Source organism: Salvelinus fontinalis, chromosome 18, assembly GCF_029448725.1.
Source record: "Salvelinus fontinalis isolate EN_2023a chromosome 18, ASM2944872v1, whole genome shotgun sequence".
Lineage (NCBI taxonomy): Eukaryota > Metazoa > Chordata > Actinopteri > Salmoniformes > Salmonidae > Salvelinus > Salvelinus fontinalis.
In genome coordinates, this window is record NC_074682.1 from 10,620,418 (window position 1) to 10,640,077 (window position 19,660).

At 44.5% G+C, this 19,660-nt stretch overlaps 1 protein-coding gene across 5 annotated transcripts in view; it reads left to right on the plus strand.

Annotated features, from left to right (window-relative positions):
• Positions 1-19,660, plus strand: part of LOC129814939 (semaphorin-3F-like) — an 82,568-nt gene that overhangs the window by 59,552 nt on the left and 3,356 nt on the right. For 2 of the 5 annotated variants that reach the window (XM_055868105.1, XM_055868107.1), the window contains exons 5-18: positions 116-235; positions 1,589-1,675; positions 4,340-4,433; positions 8,612-8,731; positions 9,684-9,823; positions 10,828-10,942; positions 15,220-15,289; positions 16,486-16,630; positions 16,739-16,961; positions 18,133-18,221; positions 18,480-18,521; positions 18,712-18,868; positions 19,049-19,132; positions 19,367-19,500. In XM_055868105.1, the coding sequence (XP_055724080.1) occupies positions 116-235; positions 1,589-1,675; positions 4,340-4,433; positions 8,612-8,731; positions 9,684-9,823; positions 10,828-10,942; positions 15,220-15,289; positions 16,486-16,630; positions 16,739-16,961; positions 18,133-18,221; positions 18,480-18,521; positions 18,712-18,868; positions 19,049-19,132; positions 19,367-19,500 (1,620 nt within the window). Of the gene's footprint in view, positions 1-115; positions 236-1,588; positions 1,676-4,339; positions 4,434-8,611; positions 8,732-9,683; positions 9,824-10,827; positions 10,943-15,219; positions 15,290-16,485; positions 16,631-16,738; positions 16,962-18,132; positions 18,222-18,479; positions 18,522-18,711; positions 18,870-19,048; positions 19,133-19,366; positions 19,501-19,660 lie in introns of all 5 variants that reach the window. The other 3 variants (XM_055868106.1, XM_055868109.1, XM_055868108.1) reach the window with 3 other exon arrangements.

Here is a 19,660-nt window from a genome sequence, read left to right on the forward strand (position 1 = left end):
GTTTGAGGTAGCTGAAGGTTATTAATCATCAATTTGACATTTTGTCTCTCTCAGAAGGCTGAAAGGAGATTGTCCTCGTCTCCTATTATCAACGTTTTTTGATTTTCTCTTTCAGGGGGAATGTGGGAACTTCATCCGTCTGATCGAGCCGTGGAACCGGACCCACCTATACGTGTGTGGAACAGGGGCCTACAACCCCGTCTGCACCTATGTGGACCGCGGACGCAGGTCCCAGGTAACCAGAGACAAGATGTATCTGACCATGGTGACACTGACCCCTGAACTCCCCCTCTTTCAGAGTCAGATCTGTCAATCAACCCACCTTGTCTGTCATTGTCACGGTCTGTTCCTTTTCTCCACTCATTTTCTTCTCCCCTGTTCACGTTGATTTGCTCTGTCCATGGTCTTGTGAACCCAGAGAAAGGCTTATAGTGAGCTCTCCACAGATGTGTAACTCTCCTTTATCCCGGCACTTTGTGTCACACTGTTATGGCGGCTCCTGTTGGTGAGGCAGCTAACGTCCACCATAGGAAGCAAACTGCCAGCTATAGTACCGTTGGGAAGAGCATGTTGAAAGTGTGTCTAAAACAACTGCTACTATTTCCCCCCTAGTGGCTGTCTCCTCTCCCCCCTCACCTGTTTATGTGTAGTGTTCTGGCCTGACTGGGAGGCTCTGAAAGCCCATCATTACTGATGGAGCCTCTCATCCATCACCGGCCTTGTAACTCACCCCCGTCCCTCCATTCCTCCCTCTCTCGCTCATAGACCAGCAGACATCAGAGCTTCGGCAGCTGCCGTCCCCAGTGCACACTTACTGTTGCTATCCCGCCTGTTTAGTCTCAACGTTTAATTGGAGGACTTGGGTTTCAATGTACAGGCCAGTCGTCCCCGTGTCATTCATCCGCTAGCTACGTCACTTGAACTGTAAAGGTTTTCCTTGGGTAAAATTAGAGCTGTAAACAGAAACCATTTGTTTGGGAGTTCTCCCAGTGTTCGTTCCAAAGGCCTCGCACGTGTTGAGTCCGTAGACAGCTATCCAAGGTTTTCCAGATACGACCTGACATCGCCTTCTCTGAGATCACTCCCACCATCGTCCTTTTTTCTCTCTGAGCTCCTTTTCGCTTAAATGGGTCCACCTTTGTCTCGTTTGTCTTGTATATGTTGCTGAACCTTGGCTATGTGTGCACGTGCATGACATAGCATGTTTTCTGCATGTATCTGGCAACCTAGATAGAGGCTGGTACTGATACTCATCCAGATTGATTTATGCACATGACATCATCACTGAACTCTCTGTTGAACTCTCTAGCGCGGTTTACTAGAGTTCTGATTTGTTACTTTTTTGGGTTCTATTCTCACCTCTGTCAGTCTTTACATTCCTCATGGAGTACAAACTAATTTCTTCTGTTGTGGTCATGTTTTTTTTTTTTTTACGGTTATGGGTCTTTCTTTGAGCTTTTTCTGTTCTGCTCCTGGTCAACTCTTCGGTTAAATTTTCACTGAATTTCCATTGGTTTTGGGGTCTCCGGTTGGGTGCAGCCGATGGGACTGTCGTGGTAATCGCGTGGCACGTGTCCTCTTTTTTTAGGCCCACTACCTGCAGGCGGCCCAGTCCGGAGGGAGGACCAACCGGGCGGCAGATTTCACCACTACTGCAGGGCCTGTGGAGCCAAAGGTGGGCCGTGGGCCGAGGGGAGGCTACTGTAGAAAGGGGCTTGGGTCTGGGACCTGGTCCTGGGTCAGGTGCCCATTTGGGGTCTGAGAGGCCCTGTCTTATCATGTTCCTCCTGCTGAGATTCAAAATGGACGCAGCTGACTATGGTGTGGAGGAAATAAGGTGTTAGAGATTTGGATTAAAGTGTTTATGATCACAGTTATATAGTAGAACGGTTTTATTCATAGGTTAAGTTGGTTAGTATAACAGAGTCCAGTCCTTTACATTCACTAGCATCCAATATGACTTGATTTTTGTGACCTCAAAGGCCTACTTTAAAAAGGGGATTTTACTGTACTTGGTCGATAATTCATCTTGGCTACTAGAATGTTGAGAAGTAGGCTACGTATTAATATCAGCCAAATCATTCAAAGGCATGTAATGAAAACATGTGTGGTGGAGGACAATGGCAAGATCCATTACAATGAGTACCACAACAAGTCATAAAAAAGACACAACTTTGGCCATACAATATACTGTCAAAAGTTTGCAATAAATGCATTCCTTACAAATGTAGAGATCCTGATTCACCCCAGTAGCTTGGAAAAGAAATTAATGCTTTATAAATGTACTGCCTTCATGTGTCTTGGGAGCCATTCAGGAAGGGTATGTACTGCAGCTACGTCAAGTGGAACCGTAGACACCAGGGTATAAGAACACAGTCCAACTATAGCAACCTAGCTTCAGTTCGAAACAGTCTGCAAACACTCTTTTTTGGGGAGAAGGGGAAGTGTATTTGTCCAACTCGCATTTTAGTCAAATATGTAATCCTGACGTGTGCAATAAGCATTTTTTTGGCATGTGATAATTCATTGTCAGCTAAGTGAAAGGACAGTTTTCTTCTTAGGCGCAAAAGGAAAGCGTTACGTTTTATGTGTCTTGAAAGCCAATCTGTTTAGGTTTTCTGTTACTGTGCCTAAATCACATGCTCTACATTCAATCACACATGTTGAACTAATACACCATTATTATTACTACCAACCCTCAGTAGTACAGCAAGCTACTTGACACAATGTTGAGACCGATGCTAAAAATGTCCTCCTGGCTCGTAGACCTGAGCCATCCTCCGCATCACTAACACTAGGAGCATGATGGATGAGTTTTGGATCGCTCTCTGCATATTTTAGCTCAGGCACTCCATCGCGCTGATAACCGGCCTTGTACGCGTCGTACTCCCTTGCTCAGAGCTAATACGGGGGTGCGAGTGTGTGTTTTACATCGTTTCAAGTAATGCCTTTCTTGCAAGCTCTTTCCCGACAACGTAGTAAACAATATCCGTAGTATTATAAAATAAAGAGAAGTAGAACAAAAACACAAAACAAATAGAAATAAGAAGAACAGGAGAAAGTAAGTAAGAGCTAAATACAGGGTCAGTTCCAGTACCATATTTACAATGTGCAGGGATACTGGAGTGGACAGGGTAGATATGTATAGGTGTAAGGTGACAGGGATACTGGAGTGGACGGGGTAGATGTGTATAGGTGTAAGGTGACAGGGATACTGGAGTGGACGGGGTAGATGTGTATAGGTGTAAGGTGACAGGGATACTGGAGTGGACGGGGTAGATGTGTATAGGTGTAAGGTGACAGGGATACTGGAGTGGACGGGGTAGATGTGTATAGGTGTAAGGTGACAGGGATACTGGAGTGGACGGGGTAGATATGTATAGGAGTAAGGTGACAGGGATACTGGAGTGGACGGGGTAGATATGTATAGGTGTAAGGTGACAGGGATACTGGAGTGGACGGGGTAGATGTGTATAGGTGTAAGGTGACAGGGATACTGGAGTGGACGGGGTAGATATGTATAGGAGTAAGGTGACAGGGATACTGGAGTGGACGGGGTAGATGTGTATAGGTGTAAAGGTGGCTAGGCATCAGGATATATGATAAACAGAGTAGCAGCAGCATATAGTATATGATGATTGTGTGTGTGTGTGTGTGTGTGTGTGTGTGCGTGCGTGCGTGCGTGCGTGCGGGTTTATAGCTGTTCTCTATCTGTTCTGGCTAGGCTGTATTAAAGGGGTGCTCTTGTCTGTCTGTCTGGGTTAGGGTTAGTGCGGGTGTGTGTGTGTGAAGAGTCAGTATGAATGTGTGTGTGTGTTATGTGTGGGAGCCATTGAAGTGTGTGTGTGTGTGCGTGTGTGTTTGAATGTGTAGAGTCCTGTGAGTGTGCATAGAGTCAGTGCAAAAATAGAAATTAAAGTGCCAATGCAGATAGTCCATGTAGCTATTTAGTTAGCTATTTAGTTAGCTATTTAGTTAGCTATTTAGTTAGCTATTTAGCAGTCTCATGGCTTGGGGATAGAAGCTCTTCAGGAGCCTGCTGGTGTCAGACGTGTTGCTCTGGCACCGCTTGTCGTGTGGAAGCAGAGAGAACACCTGGATCAGTACAAAAACAACATTTGAGAGACGGGCTCAGAAACCATTTGTGTACCAACCTCTAGTCTGCCCATCACTTCATGGTGTTGCCCTAACTGGTCTCCCAATGTATCGTCATCCCTGTGTCAGTATCTCAACTTGTAATACACAAATTCTATAAGGCCGGAATCAACTCTGCTCTGTGTTCTCAATGGATACGAAAGAATAATGAATGTTAGTTTACATATTTTATTGTTTATTGCAGGAATATATCTTCCGTTTGGAGCCGGGCAAAGTGGATTCGGGGAAAGGCAAATGTCCTTATGACCCTAAACTCAACAGCGTCTCAGCTTTGATCAGTAAGTCTCCGTTTATCTCCTTTCTCTCAGCACACTTCTTCCATTATTAGAAGAGTTGAATGTCTCTCTATGGAAACAAAAGCTTTGTTTCCCGTAAAGGTTTATTCCTCTCTTCCCCAAGGAATGTTTGTGGTCAGTCCAACCCTTGTGGAAGCTATTACTGCACCATTGGCTAGTCACACTCTAGATCTTCTTAATTCAAATACTTCTGCCTCTTTTCATGTGCAGCTACCCTGTGGTGACGTTAACTGTCCCCATTGTCACATTATTGTCATAATCAAAAAGAGTGTACTGCAAAGTTATTTGCTGGATGGAACATTCTAAATGGGTAAAGCGTGCGGTATGTAAGGTCTCATATCAGTAGGTGGTCTGGTGTTGTCAGCAGCTTAAAGGCAGGTGGTCAGACTTGGCAGTTGACCTCTTCCTCTCTGGCTTGACTCCACTGACCTCCCAGCCACCCAGGGTTCTGTGACACTACCCATGACCCCCCTCTGTGACTGCCTATGTCAGCCCCAGTGGTGGAAAAAGTACCCATTTGTCATACTTGAGTAAAAGTAAAGATATCTTAATGGAAAATGACTCAAGTAAAAGTGAAAGTCACCCAGCAAAATACTACTTGAGTAAACTTTTTAAAATGTATTAAATATACGTAAGTATCAAAAGTAAAAGTATAAATCATTTCTAATTCCTTATATTAACAACTTCTTCGGGATCGGTGTCCCGTCCACGGGACGGTTGAGCTGACGTAGGCTAATGCGATTAGCATGACGTTGTAAGTAACAAGAAAATTTCCCAGGACATAGACACATCTGATATTGGCAGAAAGCTTAAATTCTTGTTAATCTAATTGCACTGTTCAATTTACAGTAGCTATTACAGTGACAGAATACCATGCTATTGTTTGAGGAGAGTGCACAATTTTAAACATGAAAAGTTATTCATAAACAAATTAGGAACATTTGGGCAGTCTTGATACAACATTTTTAACAGAAATGCAATGGTTTATTGGATCAGTCTAAAACTTTGCACATACACTGATGTCATCTTGTGGCCAAAATCTGAATTGCACCTGGGCTGGAATAATACGTTATGGCCTTTCTCTTGCATTTCAAAGATGATGGTACAAAAAAACACAAAAGAACGGTTGTTTTTTTTCTTTGTATTATCTTTTACCAGATCTATTGTGTTATATTCTCCTACATTTCTTTCACATTTCCATAAACTTCAAAGTGTTTATTTTCAAATGGTATCAAAAGCAGCAGGTAGCCTAGTGGTTACAGCGTTGGACTAGTAACGGAATGGTTGCAAGATCGAATCCTCGAGCTGACAAGGTTCAAATCTGTTGTTCTGCCCCTGAACAAAGCAGTTACCCTACTGTTCCTAGGCAGTCATTAAAAATAAGAATTTGTTCTTAACTGAATTGCCTAGTTAAATGAAGGTAAAAATATGCATATCCTTGCTACAAACAGTTAGATTTGGGTATGTCATTTTAGGCAAAAATTTTAAAAAGGGGCTAATCCTTATTAAGCAAACCAGACTGAACTTTCTTCTTGTTTTTATTTATTTATGGATAGCCAGGGGCTATCTCCAACACTCAGACATGATTTAGAAATGAAGCATGTGTGTTTATTGTGTCCGCCAGATCAGAAGCAGTAGGGATGACCAGGGATGTTCTGTTGATGTGTGCATAAATTTGACAATTTTCCTGTCCTGCTAAGCATTCAAAATGTAACGAGTACTTTTGGCTGTCAGGGAAAATGTATGGAGTAAAAAGTACATTACTTTTGTCGAAAATATAAATAGTAAAGTAAAGTACAGATACTCAAAAAACTACTTAAGTAGTACTTTACATCACTGAGTAAAAGTAAAGATACCTTAATAGAAAGAAAAGTACTTAAGTAAAAGTGAAAATCACCCAGTAAAATACTTCTTGAGTAAAAGTCTAAAAGTATTTGGTTTTAAATATACTTAAGTATCATTTCAAATTGCTTATATTAAGCAAACCAGACAGCACAATTTTCTTTTAAAAATTGTATTTACAGATAGGCAGGGGCACACTCCAATACTCAGACATGATATACAATTAAAGTATTAGTGTTTAGTGAGTCTACCAAATCAGAAGCAGTAGGGATGACCAAGGATGTTCTCTTGATGCTGTAAGTGTGTGAATCCTGTCCTGCTAGGCATTCAAAATGTAATGAGTACTTTTGGGTATCAGGGAAAATGTATGGAGTAAAAAGTAAATGATTTTCTTTAGGAATGTAGTGAAGGAAAAGTAACAGTTGACAAAAATCTTAATATTAAAGTACAGATACCCCCAAAAAACATTTAAATACTACTTTAAAGTATTTTTACTTAAAAGTACTTGACACCACCGGTCAGCCCACACCTAGAGCTGACCTGGGTGGAACTACCAAGCATCCACTTACTGTAGCAACTCAGCTACTACATAATCGACCTACAATACGGACAGAGTCATACTGTACCACACAAATACAAAACAAGGAATTCCTCTGTTATAGATTTCAATGTACCTCTCTTGACCCCAATATTTCTGTCGTGTTTGGTCGCTATGGTGAAGAGGTTCAATCTGATCCGATTGTAGAAGGAAAATGCTGTCTTGTCTTTAGGGAGATCTGTCAACTCTCTAAACAGGTCCTATACTGGGGCAGCACCTGCTCACTCACACTGTCAACTGGGGGTGGGCATTTCCCAGGTCTCCACCCCACACTGTTAGCATGACCAGCGCCAATGACCACATCCTCACATCCTGCCCCAGGTCTCCAGTGTCTACCCTGGGATCTCTCTCCTCTTTGTCCAGCCTGACTCTGGCCACCAGCTGAGGCCTACTGTTGGTTATGGTGAGCGGAGGGATACAGTGTGTTCCTGCCCTACAGAAAACAGGGCTATATCTCCATAACAAAGGACTGTAGTCACTAATCACCCGTGGTTTCCTTCCTGTCAACCTCTTTGTTATTGTCTTTCTATGATCTTCCATTGATTTCTCTCTCTCTCGCTCTCTCACGCTCTCTCTCTCTCTCTCTCTCTCTCTCTTTCTCTCTCTCTCTCTCTCTCTCTCTCTCTCTCTCTCTCTCTCTCTCTCTCTCTCCTCTCTCAATTCAATTTCAATTTAAGAGGCTTTATTGCCATTGTAAACATATGTTTACATTGCCAAAGCAAGTGAAATAGATAATAAACACTTCGTGAAATAAACAATAAAAAATGAACAGTAAACATTACACTTACAAAAGTTCCAAAAGAATAAAGACATTTCAAATGTCATATTATGTATATATACAGTGTTGTAATAATGTACAGATAGTTAAAGTACAAAAGGGAAAATAAATAAACATAAATATAGGTTGTATTTACAATGGTGTTTGTTCATCACTGGTTGGCTTTGTCTCGTGGCAACAGGTCACAAATCTTGCTGCTGTGATGGCACACTGTGGTATTTCACACAATTGATATGCGATATGCAAAATTGAATTTGTTTTCGAATTCTTTGTGGGTCTGTGTAATCTGAGGGAAATATGTGTCTTTAATATGGTCATACATTTGGCAGGATGTTAGGAAGTGCAGCTCAGTTTCCACCTCATTTTGTGGGCAGTGTGCACATAGCCTGTCTTCTCTTGAGAGCCAGGTCTGCCTACTGTGGCCTTTCTCAATAGCAAGGCTATGCTCACTGAGTCTGTACATAGTCAAAGATTTCCTTGATTTCGGGTCAGTCACAGTGGTCAGGTATTCTGCCACTCTCTGTTTAGGGCAAAATAACATTCTAGTTTGCTCTGTTCTTTTGTAAATTCTTTCCAAAATGTCAAGTAATTATCTTTTTGTTTTCTCATGATTTGGTTGGGTCTAATTGTGTTGCTATCATGAGTCTCTGTGGGGAGTGTGTATTTGTGAACAGAGCCCCAGGACCAGCTTGCTTAGGGGTCTCTTCTATGTTAATTTCTCTGTAGGTGATGGCTTAGTTATGAAAGGTTCTCTCTCTCTTTCTCTCTCTCTTTCTCCCCCCCCCCTCTCTCTCTCTCCCTCTCTCTCTCTCTCACTCTCTCTCTCACTCTCTCTCTCTCTCTCTCTCTCTCTTTCTCTCCCTCCCCCCCTCTCTCTCTCTCTCTCTCTCTCTCTCCCTCTCTCTCTCTCTCTCTCTCTCTCTCTTTTTCTGTGATTGACAGATGGGGAGCTCTACGCGGGGGTCTACATTGACTTCATGGGGACAGACGCGTCCATCTTCCGTACTCTGGGGAAACAGACAGCCATGAGGACGGACCAATACAACTCCAAATGGTTAAATGGTAACGTCTCACGTCTCATCCTGACAAACATCACCTCTCTACGGCGTTTGTCTTTATTTCCATTGTGTATCAATCGATTCCTCAGTCTCTACATTCCGGTGCTGTCTCACAGTACCTATCTCATACTGTATATATGGCTCTGGTCCAAGCCTTTAGCTGTTCCAGCCATTAGAAAATCAACAATGCCTATCACATCAAACCAGTATTGCCTGTACTCAACTCACCGAGTGCCTTTTCTAGGAAATGTTAAGGAAACGTTTCTCCTCACTGTCATTCGTTAGCCTCGACACATGCTGTATGTGCTGTAGCCGAGTCATCGATGGTTTGTTCTAATGCAATACATGTCTGCTGGCATTTCATCATGTTGGATCCTGGTCTCTTCTTCTCCGTAGTCTAAAGTCACGAGACTGTGCACGTTAGTTCTGCTGGCTGGGTGGGTGGCTTTGGGAGGTCAGTGTTGCCACTTTTGATTATTTCAGAGTGGGGCTGGGTCCCAGGCAGTTCTCCACAGTGCCCCTGTTGCCCCCCAACCGTCTACCAGCAGGAGGCATACCCCATCCCCTCCTGAGTCCTGTTCATCAGCCCCAGGGCCACACTAAGACATCCTGCTCTTCCAATATGGCTTAATGTTCCCCACCCTCCACAGGGTCTGCCCCCATTTGGGTTGTGTCTCTGTAGCAGCAGGGAGGACCGGGTTTATTTGATGTGTCCAGCAGTGCCCCAATCAGTGAGCCAGCATGAGAAGAGAGGGCGACGCCATATTGTGCTCATAGAGTGAGAATAATGAGGGATATTTGGAATGTACAGCAGTGACATGAGCTCAAATTTAGGCCTCAATTGACTCTCACTAGCATCTGTCTCATTATCATCTCTCTCTCCATCTCTCTCCCTCCCTCTCTCTTCCTCTCTCTATGTCTTTCTCTCTCTCTCTCGCACTTTCTCTGTCTTTCAGATCCCACATTCATCAAGGCACACCTCATTCCAGACAGTGCTGAGAAGAACGATGACAAGCTCTACTTCTTCTTCCGGGAGAAGTCTTCAGAGATGGGCCAGAGTCCCATGGCCCAGTCCAGGATAGGCAGGATCTGTCTGGTAAGTGGCCATCATAACCACATACTGTAACTCATTATCTGCAAAAAAACACAGTCAATAAGAATGTGAAAGAGGTCATATTTTGACCCTTGCCTCATATTGTCCCCTTTGACCCTGCGAACCCAGAACCCGGCCACTAATGATACTGAGACATCCCCAGAGTAGAGGGGTCTCCTTGGAAACTCTGCATAAACCATGAATGTGTCTTACCATTCAACACAGTCAGACAAAAAACAACACAGCCCTGCCCCCCACTTCCTCAACAGCCAATGAGCAGTCTAAGAAACCCAAACTAAAGGGAATGCTGTTGTCCCCTTGTGATAAACTGTTGGAGTGGGAGAGTTTGCCTTTGGCCTCCAGTATTTACACGTAAGCAAACATACACATACACACTCAGGGTAATGTTTATCTAATGATGTATGTATGTCCCAGTGGCTGCCGTGACTCAGAACGTTGTTTATCCTTAGAGGGGGACCCTGGGCTGTGTGCAAGCCTTCCCCCTCTCGCTGCACGCCTCGGAATGGACCCTAGGGACGCTGGTCCTTGCCTGTGTCTGGATCCTAAGCCACTGTCCTCTGATGACTCCCACTAGAAATAGCACTACTGGGCATAGATACCTATACAAGTACATGGTAGAAAAAGCGCACATGTTGATACCATTTTGAGTACATCTAATTTCACTATAAAAGCTACAAAATAACGGAATATAACTTTGGATTTGTATGATGATTATTATATTACTCCAATATAAATGATGGCGACGCCCTCACCGCGTTTCACCTCCCTCCCTTTACTCTGTGCAGGGGTTGGCGTCTGTCCACAACAGATGGGGCAGACAGACTGTAACCCAGCGGATGGTTTTACTCTCGGCTTCTCTCTAAACTAGTGTTGGCTGCTAGTTGTCTAAAACAGCTGTTGATTTGGATCTTTGGACCGGTCCACTTGTGGTGTTTGTGTAGGGGTCAGGTGTGAGTGACACTGCCTTTTGTCCCCCCCCCTTGCAGAATGATGATGGTGGACACTGCTGTCTGGTCAACAAGTGGAGCACTTTCCTGAAGGCCAGACTCATTTGCTCGGTACCTGGAGTGGACGGCATAGAGACCCACTTTGATGAGCTCCGTAAGTAGGCAGAATTTTCCAACAGTGGTATAACCCAGTTGCTAAGTTATGTTCTTAAGGCTCGCACACATCCCACCGAATGTGGTTCTAGCGCTCGTCTACCGATCGTTCAACGCACTGTGTTTTAGGGACCACTGCTGTCTGACTGACAACATTTTCATGCGATTCAATCGGTGCGCACTCGGTTATCAAATTACAACTGGCACTCTGTTCAGAGGTGCTAAGTACTCCCGGCTAGCAAACGTTATTGGTGTGTCCGAGCCCTTGCACTAACTTCCCAGTTTTCCTCAAGTTTTGTCTTACTCCTTGTTCCCTCATCTGGTAGACACTAAACATAGTCAGCCCCACATAAAAGCGACAGCATGTAAAATGACCAACCATCCATTCAGACCCCACTCTGTCATCTTTCTGGGATATCTCTGTAACATCTGAATTCTTTTGAACCGTTTCAAATTGCACTCCTGTTTCGTTTGGGCTTCGTTAAAGTGTCCGTTCTGGTTTGACACACATCAGCCCGCACAGGAATCATGTGTCTAGATTCTAGAGTTCTGTAACATTGTGGTGTCTGGGATTCTGCTGTCCAATATTCCATCATTGTGGCAGCAGATATTACACGAGAGTCTACCTGGAGAATGAAAGCTCCTATGTGACCAGTCGGAAACAAGAGTCTACCGTACGTAGGGTTACTGCTGACCTTTACCGTAGCCAAACAGGGATTTCTCACAGACAGTAACTCTTCCATTTTGTTTTAACATAGACCATGTCTTCAGCCATCCTTCCTGATATAGTTTGATTTAGCGCAAAAAAAAGGAAATTGGCAAAGAGTTTATGACTGCTCCTATGTTGTACCAATGGGTCTGTAAAATCATTTTACTATTCTTCTCTGCCCTTGTAAATCAAAGGAAAGGGGAAATCTGAGGAAGGTACTGCAGTGATCAAGATATCGCTGTCCCACCCAGCTTGCAGCCTGTTTTGCTTTAGATGTCAACATCGCTCCTGTATGATAAGCATGTCTGGGTTCAGGTTGGCTCGATCAGACAGCAGTGGAAGTGCTGGGGGTAGAGGTGTGTGTGTAAGTGTCTGGGGAGGACTGGTAATGAAGCGCAGGGCTTTAAGGTCTGTCTCTGAATCAGCCGGGGGGGGGGGGGGGGGGGGGGGGGGCGCCCCTGCCTGTCAATCACATCTCTCCTCTCACATGACTGGTGGCTCACCGTCTCAGGGAAACATCAGTGTGAGGCACCGTGCTGTGGAGGTCTGACTCTGAGGAGACTTGAGCGCTCTCCTTGAAATGATTATGAACACTAGTTATTAGTAGGACATGTTTCATTAGTAGTCAAATGCAAATCACAACAACTGATGTTGTTTTATTGCAGGGCATTTGTTTTTACTGATTCTGTTTGTTTTATACTATAGCCCAGTGGAGGCTCATTTTAGCTTTAGCCTGAGGGCTGTGAATGACCAGTTTTGATACCACATGTCTACCCAAACCACACACTTATGTTGAGCAATTCTTACTCATTTCTTTGTCAAGGTAAATGCCCCATCTGCAGGTCAATTGCAGTCCGGGTCACTCTCAGTGAGGGTCATACTAGGCTTGTCACCCCTGAGCGTTTAGCTACCCACCACACGTCTGTCTGTGGTTTGGTTTCCCACAACCTCTACCATCAGGCAGCCTATAGCAGAGAGGGGTTGAGAGTGGGGCTGAGGGGGTGGATGAGAGGGGGTGGTGAGAGGGGCTGAGGGGGTGGTGAGGGCAGAGATGGGAGTAAAGTCAGATGTTGAGGAAGTCTTCTTGTCTTCCCAGGCCAGCATTGGAGCTACGTACAGTAGAGTCTGAAAAGGAAGAGGGATTGGGGGGGGGGGGGGGGGGGGGGGTGAAAGAGAGTTGGCAGGATTCCAAAAAGTGTCTCTGTCAGATTTTTTTTATTTTTTTTTATTGCCTTTTCAAAAGTGTGATGGGGGAAAGGAACATTTGGTTTCTGGTTCATTTCATAGTTACTTATAATAACACAAGGACAAAACCTCAGAAGCCACCTCTTTCCCTTCCTTCGCCAGTCAGTTTTTTTATCATCTGCCGTTCTTTTTCTCGTAGTCATCGTTCTTGAGCAATGGGCTTTTGTGTGGACATTTTGAATACATCTTTTTCTGTGTCATCAAGGGAGTCATGTGCTTTTTATTTGTGTTTGCTTTTGTAACGCTGTGCAGTCAGACGGGTCCCTAAGGTAGAGACCATATATACAATACCATCTGACCGTCATCAGACAGACAGACAGAGCGTGTGTGTGTGTGTGTGTGTGTGTGTGTGTGTGTGTGTGTGTGTGTGTGTGTGTGTGTGTGTGTGTGTGTGTGTGTGTGTGTGTGTGTGTGTGTGTGTGTGTGTGTGTGCGTGTGCGTGTGCGTGTGCGTGTGTAAACACAGTGGGAGATTCTGGAGCGGCGCCTGAGACAGCGTTTCCACCACCATCAACAAAACACCAAATGATGGAATTTCTCATTGAAGAATGGTGTCGCATCCCTCCAATAGAGTTCCAGACACCTGTAGAATCTATGTCAAGGTGCATTGAAGCTGTTCTGGCTCGTAGTGGTCCAACGCCCTGTTAAGACACTTCATGTTGGTGTTTCCTTTATTTTGTCAGTTACCTGTATATTATACTGCACTTCCTCGTGATATGAATGGGAATTGTATTTTGGGCATTCATAGGGAAAATTAAAGGTGCAGTAGGTTTGTTGGTCTTTAATAACACCATACTGTGTACATACACATTGCAAAGTAACGCTGTTTCTCTCATAGATGTGGTATTTCTGCAGGAACAATGTGCTGACTTTAGATACTCAATGAACCTCAAGGAGTCTTTGTCTGCTATGACGCATCAAAAAAGATACAGCATAAAAGTCGATGATGCAACTTGTTCCAAATTTTCTTGAAGTCACCCCCCTCTGTCTGGAGCCAGGAGGGCTGTCAAACTGGCGTCAGATGTGTTAGGAATTTCTCTCCCGTTTACCAAAAGTTAATTCCCGTTCTTGTTTATGGCCTCAACCTGTCATTCTCCTACTCTGGCAATAAAAAAGGGGATGATTTTCTTTGTGATGATTACATACATCATTTCAATGCAACTCAGTCATAGCTACAGCTTTTATCAGAGGCCATCTCTCTTTAGAAAAATAAAGAGTGGTGGTTTAAAACTCTTCAAGTTTATTCTTCGGGAGAACACTCTTAAGGCTTAATAAGGCCTTGGGCAGAAACTCCCAAGTAACATTTTGTTCTTAAACTTGAATCCAGAAGGGTTAGGAGTGTGTGTGATTGGAGAAACCTGCTGTTTTGTTCTTTGAGTATTTTCCATTTCAACTTGATCTTGGCCCAGAGATTTATTTGAAAAGTTCAGGGTGTGGAGCTGCTTGATATCTACGAGGCTCAATATCTTAGTAATGTCTGGCTTCATAAATGCACATGACAGAGGTCCAGAGTTATAAATGGAGGGTATAATGTTTCCTGCTTCATCTAATCATTAGATATTCTTAGTGATTGGCATTTCCAATGACTTGTGGCTGTGGGTTAACACATCCTATCTACTCTCCCTGTCCTTGAAAGAGTCAGCCGATGCCCCCCCCCCCCCCCTCCCCCTCCTCCCCTCACTCTTTTTCTCTCGATGGAAAACATTTACCCTGGAATTGTGTTTCCAACAAGGGGCTGAAGTGTTACACTTCTCAACTGAGGTAGTCGACTCTAAATTGATTTAAATGTTCCCCTTTTTATTGTTTTTCCTTTCACTTCTCGCTCATTAAACCATTGGAGGATACAGGGTCCAATTACCACAGCTCTGAGGATCATGGGAAGCATATGGCTTCCATTAAAGCCTTGTTACCCCACAGATCTCCATTTCATACCTTCCCCCTCTGAGACACAGGAATTGGGGTCTGCTCTGGAAGCGTTCTGATTCAGGACCCCACAGTGGCCGGAAACCCTGCTAACTTAACTAACCACTGCTGTGCTGTCCAATCCAAAAAGGGCTTCCCCTTGAACCCGCCTCCTGTCCAGGAAGTAGTAACTGTCCGTATGTCACGCTTTGAATTAGATCTGGTTGCTCAGGAATCCCAGGTGGAATAATAGAGCCTCCGGTTAACTAAGAAAGAGAGAAGAGAATAGACTCCATCCTTCAATGTTTATCTCAGATTACCACTGTTTTACCAGAGTCCTTCGTACTGTTATTGTACAGTGATAGCGTAAGACATTTTGCAGTGCCACTTTTGGTAATGTGTAATTCTCGCTTTGTCTAACAGGGGACGTGTTCATCCAGCCAACTCAGGATACCAAGAATCCTGTCATCTATGGCGTGTTCTCAGTTTCAGGGTGAGTCACGGACTGTGTGCCTCTGTGTCCCCCCTTAACTAAATCGCATTTCCACAAGTATCTGTCTCCATTAAAGGACATCAGATGTGTAGAATATATTTTTTTTTTGGGGGGGGGGGGGGGTATCCTCCCGTGGTTTCCCGTCTCCCATCAATATTCATTGTGCCCAAAGGCGCCTCTGTAACACGGTCTGTTATTGAAAAAGCCTATTCCGCACAGTCTGCTCTGCACACTACAAAGGCAGAGGAGGAAGTCGGTCGGGAAGGGGTTCTCCAGTGAGAGACTTGACCTGTGTTCCCACATAGCTGGGCTTTGATAACAAGTCATCAGTCAGCAGCACAGCATTAGGAGTCAAGGAATCGGCTCGCGGCTCCTGCGCCAGCATATACAGCGGGAGATTTTGAGTGGAGGGTGCACACACGGAGAGTTCGCTCTCACACTCACGCCCAGTCATAATAAACACGGCTGTACTGTATGTGTGTCTGCGTTGGCGTCTGTGAGATACCTAAGCAATAAGGCACAAGGGGGTGTGGTATATAGGGCAATATACCACGTCTAAGGGCTGTTCTTAGGCATGACGCATCACCAAGTGTCTGGACACAGCCCTTAGCCGTGGTATATTGGCCATATTCTGTACCACAAACCCCACCCCGAGGTGCCTTATTGCCATTATAAACTAGTTACCAATGTAATTAGGGCAGTAAAAATACATGTTTTGCCATACCCGTGGTATACGGTCTGATATACCACGCCTGTCAGCCAATCAGCATTCAGGGCTCAAGCCACCCAGTTTTTAATGTACTCTATATGTTTCCCTGTCTCACCCAAGGCCTCAATACTAACTCGCTGTAATAATCCCCCCCACCCCCCCCACCCCCCCAGTGCTAATGATAGGGCCCTCGACAGAAGATACTAATATAATGCTGTACTGTACACCCACCACAGCACAGCAGAGATGATTCGCTTGGCTGTGTGTGGGTGTTTGCATGTCAGTGTGTCAGACAGCTCGTCTGTGGTGGAGAGTGTTTGTGCGGCATCGTAATGTTGGAGCACGCCTGTTTCATATCTCTGAGTTGTGATGCGAGTTGATTCTATGAGCGGGAGAATGTAGCTAATTGCTCGCAGAGTGAGTAGTAATCCCATGTCTCCTAAAGCCCTTTCGTGTTTCTGACCCTCCTTGTCCCTTTACCTTGCAGATCCGTGTTTAAGGGCTCAGCAGTGTGTGTCTACTCCATGGCTGACATCCGTCAGGTCTTCAATGGACCCTATGCTCACAAGGAGGGGCCCAACTACCAGTGGGTGGCCTACACTGGGAAGATCCCCTACCCTCGGCCTGGGACGGTGAGTGACATGCAGAGGGTGACACACACACACACACACAAATATATTTGTAAATTCAATTAATTAATACATTTAACATGGCTGGTTCTGCCCTCTTTCTAAACCCAGTGTCCCGGAGGTACGTTCACCCCCAACATGAAGTCCACTAAGGATTACCCAGACGAGGTGATTAACTTCATGCGGAACCACCCCACCATGTACCACGCTGTATACCCAATACACAAGCGCCCCCTGGTGGTCCGGAACAACGTGGACTATGAGTTCACCACCATCACCGTGGACCAGGTGGCCGCTGCCGATGGGAGCTACGAGGTCCTATTCCTGGGGACAGGTCAGTGCTCTGAGTGCCCGCCTGTTGGTTGATTTGATAGACTTGTTATTGTGCGTGTGTTTTCACATCTGTGATAGATTCAGAGATCTTAAACAATCTACGATCTGGGGAACCTATTGTGGTTAGGATTTTGTTACATTTACATTTTACATTTAAGTCATTTAGCAGACGCTCTTATCCAGAGCGACTTACAAATTGGTGCATTCACCTAATGACATGTTAGAAGTGCTTGTCTTCTCAAAGACTGGAGAACATAGAGCCTACTATCTTTATAGATGGGAGAGTTACTGTAATTTGAGTTACTGTAATTTGAGTTACTGTAATGTGAGTTACAGTAATTGTTTTGGGAATGTACGGTAGAACTACCCTGGTCATCGTCTGGCAGTACTTCACACAGCCTCTCCCTATGGCCATAAATCATGTGGATCTGAGGGTGGGAGCTGGGAACCCCTAGGGCTGCTGACTTTACAGTGCTCAGCCTGGTGATGAATGGATCCCGTTGTAGAACTGTGCACGACGAGGGGGATCCTCCTATTTTCCTCATGGCATTTGACCTTATATGGATAAATGTTTTGGAGGGATGTGGATATGAGTAGAGGATGTGTGAGGGAGGGAGCAGGCCAGAGAGGACTAGATTAGAGGTTAACCTGATCACTCCTCTTGGCAGAGAAGGGCAGTATTTCTGTTACATTTATTTTAAATTCGTATTTTGTCATTTGAATTACATTGGGCTACACTTCAATGTATTTTGATATTTGGTATTTTCAAAATACTGTAATTTGTATTTTCAAAATACAAAATACTTTTATATACCATTTATGTAGTGGTTTGCATTTTGTGGCTCCCTTTCACCCTGCATTCGTATTAGAAGTCTTATAGGACTATGGTGTGATAAGAGCGTCTGCTAATTCAACAAAATATAAATGTATATGTAAAAATTAACAACTGAAAATCATGTTGAGTATTATTCTAATGAGCTCCGCCCTGAAATAAGGCCAATAATATTACCCAGTGTACTTTGCAGTTAATTTTGGTATGTTAATTTTCACATATATATGTACTTTTTGGTCATTTAGCAAAGGATTTCCCAAACTCAGTCCTTGATCTTTAGGGTATTTTGTATCTGAATTTTGTCATTGTATTTTGTAATTGTTGCTTTTTGGGTCTTCAGACAGGGGGACGGTTCAGAAGGTGATTGTCCTGCCCAGAGATGACCTGCAGACTGAAGAGCTGGTTCTGGAGGAGGTGGAAGTGTTCAGGGTGAGTCTCTCTCTCTTCTCTGTTGTCTTTCTCATTCTTTTTATTTCTCTCTCTCTCCCTCTTTCTCTCTCTGTAGTATCTTTCTATTTGTGTCTATTTATTTCTTTGTTCATTTGACATGCCATTGCACCAGATTTAGCTATTTTCATCCGTAGTCTCTGGAGTATTCCTCAGATGAGAAACATTTATTGTGCGGGAACATCTTTCCAACTTCCATTCTTCTCTTATAAAGATCTGCTGCTATCTTTTACGTTTCAGGTGCCAACTCCCATAACCACCATGAAGATTTCATCCAAAAGGGTAAGTTAAACATGTCCACGGTCTGATGGTTCAGTGCACACAATTTCAGAATTGTGTCTTCCCATAAAATATCCCATAAATCAATGCGGAGTGTAAAAAGTGAACGCCAAAGTCTGGATGACGCAACATTTTCCCACTTGGTCTCTCTTCCTCTCTCGCTCTCTGTCTCTCCGCCTCTTTCTCCCTACAGCAACAGCTGTACGTGGGTTCAGTGTTGGGTGTGACCCACCTTGCCCTCCATCGCTGTGACGTGTACGGGGAGGCGTGTGCTGACTGCTGCCTGGCCCGGGACCCTTACTGCGCCTGGGACGGCAAATCCTGTACCCGCTACTCCGCCTCGCAGAAGAGGTGAGTTCCAAGAGAATGTGTTTGTCTTTGTCTGTCGGGAATGGCAACCCTTACCAATATAATGTTTTTCATCATGGCTATACTATTCCATTTGTCCTATTTTCATTTTATTTTATTCACTGCACATTTTCAGTTTGTGGAACGTAGCGTAGTTAACCTCTTTTTATTTGGGGAATGTTGATCTGACCCCTCTAGGCGCAGCCGTCGACAGGATGTAAAGTATGGCAACCCAATCCGCCAGTGCAGAGGCTATAACTCTAACGGTGAGCTGACAAGAACATTCTAACGTACCCCAAACTAGACACTCAAACAGTGCCGAATTGTTCCCTGTGACAGAAGCCGTACACACTAGTGTCCTATGTGACTCACGGAACGTGGACGCGGTTGACATTTCTGCTGAGGAATAGTTGACTGATTTGGTCGGTTACAGTAAGAGACGTCGAGAAATTACGCCTCAAACGTGTTTGAATAATGTTTGTGACGATGCTTTGCCGCAGCCAATAAGAACACGCTGGAGATGGTGCAGTATGGGGTGGAGGGCAGCACTACGTTCCTGGAGTGTCAGGCCAGGTCCCCTCATGTGTCCCTCAAATGGCACCTGCAGAGGGAGAACAGCGACAGGAGGAAAGAGGTGAGTCAGGAACTCTCATCCCACTGCAGCTATGTACTGTATTGGGTCTTCTACTGCTTGACATCTAAAGGATAGGTTGACAATCAGAGGGACTCCTTAGTCATTGAACAATATGGCCTGCTGTTTGTGGGGACAAAATGGTTGCTAAATGAGTGCAATG